We start from the raw sequence: 8,426 nt of genomic DNA on the forward strand, positions 1-8,426 counted from the left end.
AGCATCATCTGCTCTGGCAGGCTCCCCAAAATCAATCTTTAGCTGTCCCATGGCTCTAATGATTGCAATGATGGACTGTATAGTATTACTGTAGACAACTACTTTATACTGTTTACATTCTTCCTCTGAATAGCCATCTTCATGAATGATTTGCATCTGTTTCACAATGGTACTTTTACCCGATTCTCCAGCACCCAGCAGGAGCAACTTCACTTCTTTGGCCGCTTTCTCCCCGTCCTCCCACAAGTTGCGGTCGATCATCTTACTCCGCTCCACCACCGCCTTGTCCTCGGCGCTCAACGTGCAGCCCATGACGGCGGCGGAGAGGGGCCTGGGCCGAGCTCGCTGGCGCTGGCACTGGCGCTGGTGCTCGCTCTGGCAGTTCTTGAGGTGGTTAAACAGACCGACTGGGGATGTAGTGGGGATGGAGCACATGTTTAACATGCACAAAGCCAAGGGTTTCCTGACACCAGCGAAACAAAAGTTAAATAGAATTAAGATAGGACCTTGGAAATTCTACCCATTGATAAATATGAGTAATAATTAATTTATGTGTCATCTTGATTGAGTCTCGTGGTACATGGATCTATAATGAGATGTCATTTTGCTTGTGTCTGAGTGTGGTCCTCATCCAATCAACTGAAAGCTTGAGTAAAACAAAAGGCCCAAGAATTAGAAGTAACTCCTGCCTGCCTGCTTGAGGTCCGAATGCGAGTAGGGCCAGAAAGCGTACCTGGACAGCCCCCCAACTATTCAGGAACCATTGGCTGCTTCCAAAAGACTCTTTAGAGATGGCGTCTCAGATCACAGGACTGCAGGTGTATGGCTGCCCTATCACTGGGGCCTTCCCCATGTTTGCTATGTTCTTCTTGGGGTCTAGTTTGGGGGAGAAACTACAGCAAAAATCACCAGAAGCTGGGTTCAGACACCCCCAAGTATTTGCTGCAGGGATGTTGTCCGATAAATCATGACCCCAGAGAAAGCAGCAAGAGCTTACTAAAGGTTCAGAGTTCTCTGGAGGAAAGCAAGTACACTGGAACCTTGGACTATGCAAAACACTGTACTGAGAATCCAGAATCCGAGGTGCCTGCAAGTGGACTGTGCTCACCTGTGAGACCCTGTACCAAATAAATAACAGATTAAAAAAATTAAATTAAGACGGTTTAAAAGAAAGGACAGGAGGGAAGGAGAACGGACAGAGTGGGAAGGTAAAAGGATGCATTGTAATGACACTAGAAACATAAATACAAAGCAAAGAGTTGGACTCTATAATATATTAGAACTCCAAGGATTCAATAAGGAAAATATCAAAATAAAAAAGTCTTCTGCAGTTATAAACAGGTATTTCATAGAGGCATTAGCTCAGATGGAGATAAGCATGGTAAGCTGTCACCAGAGAGTGCTACACTAAAACAAGACATCATTTTATACTTGTTTCAGCAAAATTAAGAAGTATGATAACACGAAGTACAGAATAGAATATCAAGCAATGGTAACTCTTATGCACAACTGGTGAAAATTTATAAGTTCGTTTGAATACTTGGGGGAAAAATCAGTATATGTACTCTTTACTAGTTTTAAATATTTACATACCCTGCAACCCAGAAGTTATTTTTAGGGGTGTACCCTAGAAAGACACAAGAATGCATGCCCAGATTTATGAATAAAGCATTCATCACAACACTGGCAAACAGTAAAAAAAAATAAATGATGCCTATCATGGTAATGACTAAATATATCGTGTATATTCACACAAAGACTATACAATTATAAAAGTAAATACATATGAATAGTAATTTAATAATCTAGCAAATTATGAAAGAAATTTTCTAAAGCTCCAAAGCTAACTAAATACGTTCCTATGTGGGAGACTGAACAAAAACAGCAAGTTGCAGGATACTAGAGTAAAGTACCATGTTTACAGAGCGCCGAAAGAAACAAGACCAAATCTCTGTGGTTTAGTGACTCATAGGAATTAACCGTGCTCCTACATGGAAGTTACATGTGAGAACCAAATCAGCGCAGTGCAGGTTAGGAAGACCCGGGCCTGGGGCAGCATCGTGGCGGAAGAGGCCGCAAAGGAGCTGCACTTCAGTCAGTAATGCTCGGTTCATTCTCTAGGCAAAGAGTTCACTGGCATTCTTCAGGATTCTAAAATACAATCCTGTTACATGCATTCTTTTGTAGTGTTAAATATTACAGAACAAAAATTTAATTTCACCATGAAGTTATAATATTGTTTTGCCGTGATTCCTATCTAAGGGTGAGTCTGGTGCGACATGTGGTGCTGGGGATCGAACAGTGGTCCCTTGTGCCTAACTGACTTTGGCCAAGCAGGCGCTTTAGACAACTGAGTTATCCCACCAGCCCCATAAAAGCATTTTTTTTTTTTGAAGGGTTGAACTTGAACGAGAGCCACAAGTCCAGAAGGCAGTGCTGTGACATGGTCTCTACAAACCCTGCCTGAGCTCGGCTCAGGCCTCAGAGTCTTCTCAGAACAATATCACAAAATTATTATAAAATGACAGACCCAGTCCTCCATAATTCTCCATCGCTCTTTTCCATTCAGTGACTTGTTTTTCAGTGTAATTTCTACCTTTAAAATACATTGCTCAAGAAGGGATGTGGGATTTACATGGCTCTTGGCTGGCAAGTGCTTCTGATTATATCTTCAACAAACTGAGATGTCACATTCACATATTTCAAAGGAAGGACATAAAAGTTGTTTTTTTAAATATAAAGTTTAATCACACAATAATGGTTTTGTTACCAAACATACTGGAAGAGGGAAAGGGGCAGTTTAAAATGCATTTGACTTAAGTAATTTTGAGTCAGCTTGGTACTGTCACTTGTAGGGCAATTGTGGCAAACATCCACCTCGCTACCCCCACTCCTACCTCAGCATTCATGTATGGACATGACCTTTCAGTTTTCAAACCTAAGTCTTGCTCCACCACTTACCATTCATTACTGACAGGGTAGAGGGCATGAGCGTTAGAGGAGGGCAGGGTGGGGTTTGATCCAACAGAACACAACTAACAGGAAATAACAGGCATGAGAATCACACTGAGCCAGCAGAGTGGAGCTGGACACTGAAGTTAAATACTCCTTAGTCCAAATGCTCAGCTCCACCACCTTTTAGTTGGGTGACAGTTAATAAGCTACTGAAATTGTCATGTTCCTAGCTTTCTAATCTGTTTAAGCAGTAAATAAGTCTACACCCTGGGGTGGGCATGAAGTTTTAATGACACTTATAAATTATAAATACTTAATATATGCTCCAACATGTGGCTTCATTCGTATTGTGTGCTTTCCAGACTTTTCATAGAGACAGGAAAGTTCATTGGCTCATCCTTTCATGCAGATGTCTTGACATTCCTTTTCACTGTTGAAGCGATTTCCTGAGCCATTACAGCCACTGAACCAAAAGCGGGCACAGGAGTTGACCTGTCTGTCATAATACCATCGAACCACATAGTCGGCGCAGTTCCCAGGCTTCAGGGATTCCAAACACCTCTGATCTAGGATGAGGAAAAGATGGACAGTATCACTAGGGCTTGCCTTGTACTGAAGTAATGAAATACAACAATCCTACCAAGTTAAGTAAGTTATTCCCTATGCACACTGACAGATCAATTGAAAAAAATTGGTGAAAGAATTCAACAATACTCAAAATGTTCTGCCCACCACCTGAAACTCTATTGCTAGATATTTATTCCTTTGGAAACAAAAATCTTTTTATTTTTATGAAATATCATTAAAAATATACATTTCCCAGAAAGCATTATAAAACTTCATTGACTAATACTTTTTGTGGGGATTAACTGACAGAAGAAAGATAGGACTGCTTTCATTTACTTTGAATTTTATTTAAAATCAACTTAAGAGGTGGAAGGACAGACCTCAGCCTCTGGAACACATTCCCTTCAGCTTAGTCCTGGAGAATACCACTATAATCACAGTGTGGCTAACGAAAGAGGAAAACCTTTCAGGTTACTGAAAAAGTAAAATGAGCCTCTATATCACAATTACTTTTTAAAAAATTGTTTAAAAATTTATTTACACCTTTGGTACAGGGTCTTACTTCATAGCTTGGACTCATAGTGATCCTCCTGTCTCAGCCTCCCCAGGGCTAGGACTATAGATGTGCACCACCAAGCCTGGTTTCAGTGGCTAGCACAGCACAGGCCAATGCAGTATGCAGTAGCAGGGATCAAACCCAGTCCTTGAGCTTGCCAGGCAATCACTTAGACCACTGAGCTATCCCACCACAATTCTTTATTAAAGGACAGCTCTTATAGGACATTGAAAATGTGATATAACTCGTAATATCAGTTTATAAATAAATTCCAGAAATGCACCTAGTGTAAGAAAACAAAATAGAGCTAAACTGTACTAATAAGGTTCCTTTCACCACCAAGTTTCTCATTTATTAAATCCATTTTTATAGGACAGTATGCCCTATTGACTTGATTCCTATTTCATACATGAAAGGAAGATTCCAACATGAAAATTTTCAGAACAAAAGACCAAATAGATAATTGCTATCTAGGGCTGTTATTTGTGAGATAGCTGATATGTCATAAGCTTTATTTCTCTGTAGAAAAGCCAACCTTTTCTCCATTGATCAAAAGTATATCCCGAATCACTTATCAATGATTATGTTAAACATCAATATCTACTGAAATTACCAGTATCCGCTATGATTGATAATGATTAATCATTTCCTAAAAACTAACCTCTAAATCTACATCTCCTACAAAGCCTCTTTAGACAAAATGGAAAGGAACAGACTTTTATTACTTCTGTTCTTAAAACAAACAAAATGACTAAGTTATGGCACATTTATGCACATAGATATTAATTCTTTTATATGTCTTGCAAAATATATGTATATAATGATGTCTTTTCTAGCTCCATGGAAAACACATTAATGGAAGCAGGAAGTAAATTTCAGCTTTTTCTTTTTTCATATCCTCAAATGAAGGGCGTGTGTAAGACAGTATGAAAGAGCTGGGACTATGGCAAATGGGACAACACAATCTTCTCTAAAGGTATTCAAATAAAAATAAGAATTCTAAATATTATCAAATTTATTCTAAAAACAGCCAGTTTTAGATTCTACACACAAGTCGGTGAAAAATACTTTTTTTTCTTTTTTTATTAATTTCATTGAGAAACAAATAGCAATGAGACAGTTTCAAAACTGATTAATAGGACAGTTTCAATAATTAATACATCGCTTATTGTCTTTATAGTAGTTATTCATAGTACAAGATGCAGACACGATATCCTGTCTAAACACTATTAGTACAAAATTTCTTCTCATTGAATGAAGAGAAAGTAGCTGTATATCTGTCCTAAGTATTTTGTATATACAGATACAAAATGGGCCTTCATTTGTATCCCCTTTTTTTGTTTAGTTTTGTCAGAGATGGGTATTTCTTTGCCATTTAAATATTGTAGGTGAGTGAATTCAGCAAAAGGGGCCACAGAGAAAAGTAATCAATGATAGTGTGCCTAAGGAGAGCCACATGGAGAGAAAACATTCTCTGGGGCTTTCTCAGAGAGCAAATTGGTCAAGCAATGGCTGTGACTCATTCACATGGCTGACACTGACAAAGAATCTGCAAACTGCAGTACAGGGTTTCAGGGTAAATCCTGAGGGGATTTGACTGACCTTGTCAGATACAAAAGTTACATTTCTTGTTATATAGGTCTTACTTTATCTTGGTCTTAACCATCCAGCAGAGAAGTATAATAACAAGGTATGAAAAATAAGGCCATATTAATACACTGAGCTGTAAAGGACTCAAGTCAACAACTTCTTGCCGGTCCTATGGATAATCCACTACTATTGCGGACTACTGCACTATATTGGATTATTTTGCTGGAAAATAGCTTTTGTCTTCACTGTTCACAGCCGTAGTGGATGAGATTTAAGAGACCATCCTTACTAGGCCTTCCTTACATGGGACATCCAGGTTAGAAGAAATTTCTTACCTTTGTGCACCAAGTTTTCCATCTCTGATGTCCAAAAAGGATTTAGAGTTCCAGTTCCCATATCCCCAGAGGTGCTAAGGGATGGCACAAGAGTGGGGACAACTTTGGAGGCGGTAGTGGCGGCCAAGCCTTCAGCCCCGGTAGACTCAGAGGGCTCATCTCCATCCTGGCCTGGAAGGACACTGACCTATTTATACACACACATACACATAAATCACACTTCTGCTTGATAGAATATCAACCCTTTGCTCTTTGCTGTTTTCTTGGGGAATATTTAAAGAAAAATTCAGCATTGTTGTAATACCTTAATAGTCTGATACTATTTCAAATGAAAGTTCAGGAAATACTGCCTGTTCTCTACTTCATCCACCCTTGGAAAGTACCTAGCTTGTATATTTCCCCACCACTTTGCGTGGGTCTCTGCACACACGCCCATATACTCCCCACTGCCAGACAGGAATGCTTTTGGGCTAGATCTTCCTGAGAGATCTGCATACAGGGTATAAAAGATGTGAGGTTAGGAAAGACTTATTATCTCTATCTTTTGATCAGTTTCTGCTATGAGGAAAACATCCAGGCCTCCTCTCCCCGCAAAATCTTATGGCCTTTTTCTCTCCATTTCCTAATACTAGAAATCTTGAAAATGCATTCCAAATCAGCTACAATAAGAGTAACTCATTCTGAGACTGGGAATTGGGGTGGCAGAAGATGATAACACAGTTGGCATAAAAACACTAATAGCTGCTGTTGTCTCCTTTGACTGTGTGCCTAATCTCGGATGAGAAACACCTTTCCCTGCCCTTCCTACCCAGACCCCAACTAAGGCCAAATGCTATGGAGAGCTAATCTCCTAAGAAAACTTTCTGGCGTCTAAGTCTGAAAGAATGATAATTTCAAAAGCAAACATTCAGGACTTAAACATTCTAGGTTTCATTGAAATATACTGTGTAGCAAAACAAGGGGAAAAAAGTGTTTTGCATTTAAAAAGGAAAGTCACATCAGTTTTCTTGACCATACTGTCAGGTGCAAGGCATATATTTTGTGGGGAAAATTGTGCTCCCTTTTTCCCTTTGAATTCTAGCTACCGAGGGTTAAGCCTGTCCTTCATCTAAATCGTGATGCTGTATGGACATTTGTCCTTGCAGGGCCCTCTCTTTTTAGTTTGTTTGCTTTTTGTGTATTTAAAAAGACGAACCGATACACTAGGTAGTTCTTCATGCTTTTCTACCCAGGGTTCCTGACATATGACCAGAGCCAGCTGTCACCCTTTGCTGGCCTCTGCTATTTAAGCTGTGCCATTTGATTATAGGAGCGTGCGCATGCACACGCATGCCCGCGCACACGCGCGCGCGCACACACACACACACACACACACACACACTTCCCAAGGGGGAAGAGCTAATTAATTCTGTTACATATGTAGGTTTTTGCAGTTAATAAGTACTAACAGCACCTATTTCTGCTAAAATTGGTCACCAGTCCTATACTTAATTTCTCACTGGCTCCAAAACACAACCTTTGGTAAGAAATGAAGATAAAACTGTACACGCACTTAAGTAGATCCTGTGTGGATCACGGGGATTTGAAATCAGCTTTTTTACAGTAACAAGATAGAGAATTTTAAGGCTAGAGAAAACTCTCAGTCCCTCATTCCCCAACTCCAGGAAACGGAAAAGCCTGGTCTCCAGAAACAGATACTGCTGTGTTTTGGGGTTTTGTTTGCACATACATCATTTTGAGCAAGAAATAAGAGTTTAGGAAGCAGCCTCTGAAGGGCAGACCCCAAATAGCATCGCCCTCCACTTCACACACACTGTCTGAGCAGCAAGAACGTTTCTTTGAACATTCTGGGGAGCACAGTTGTCTTAAAGGGCTTCGCTCAGCCTTTCGAATCCTTACTGTTGAAGTCTCCTGACTTATTCTCTGCCTGTTGCAAGCGTAGGACTATTTGTTTTCTTTCTCAGTTCATAATCATTTAGGATTTTTGATGCCTGTAACATTACACCTTACTTTAGAGCAAGTATAATTAAACTCTTTTATCAATAAAATTTCAAAAAAATGAATAAAAGGGCTGGTGAGATAGCTCAGCAGTCTAAAGTGCCTGCTTAGGCAAGCTTAAGCAACTGCAGGGACCTCAGTTCAATCCCCAGCACCACATGCCAGCCAGCCCCACCCCCAGGGCACGCTGAGCCAGCCACATGAAAAAAATTTCATTGCTCTTTTGGATCAATATAATTTCAGATTTTAAAAAAACACATAATTATTTACTTGCATAATTACTATCGTATGGCTGGCCAGGTAGCTCAGTGGACTAAAGCACCTGCTCAGGCAGAGCACAGTGGCAGGGGTTCGATCCTCAGCATACTGTGTTGGCCTCACCCCCAGGATGCGCTGAGACTGGGATTGAGACTGGGTGTGGTGGC

At 40.2% G+C, this 8,426-nt stretch overlaps 1 protein-coding gene across 1 annotated transcript in view; it reads right to left on the reverse strand.

The window, feature by feature from the left end:
- Positions 1 to 3,235: 3,235 nt before the first annotated feature.
- Col28a1 (collagen type XXVIII alpha 1 chain) overlaps positions 3,236 to 8,426 on the reverse strand; it is a 199,710-nt gene continuing 194,519 nt past the window's right edge. The window contains exons 31-32 of the mRNA XM_004645651.2: positions 6,004 to 6,190; positions 3,236 to 3,521 (exon numbers count right to left, since the gene is read on the reverse strand). Coding sequence (XP_004645708.1) covers positions 3,349 to 3,521; positions 6,004 to 6,190 — 360 coding nt within the window. The 3' untranslated portion in view covers positions 3,236 to 3,348. The remainder of the gene's footprint in view (positions 3,522 to 6,003; positions 6,191 to 8,426) is intronic.

This window comes from Octodon degus, unplaced genomic scaffold (genome assembly GCF_000260255.1).
Source record: "Octodon degus isolate 3935 unplaced genomic scaffold, OctDeg1.0 scaffold00234, whole genome shotgun sequence".
NCBI classification, from domain to species: domain Eukaryota; kingdom Metazoa; phylum Chordata; class Mammalia; order Rodentia; family Octodontidae; genus Octodon; species Octodon degus.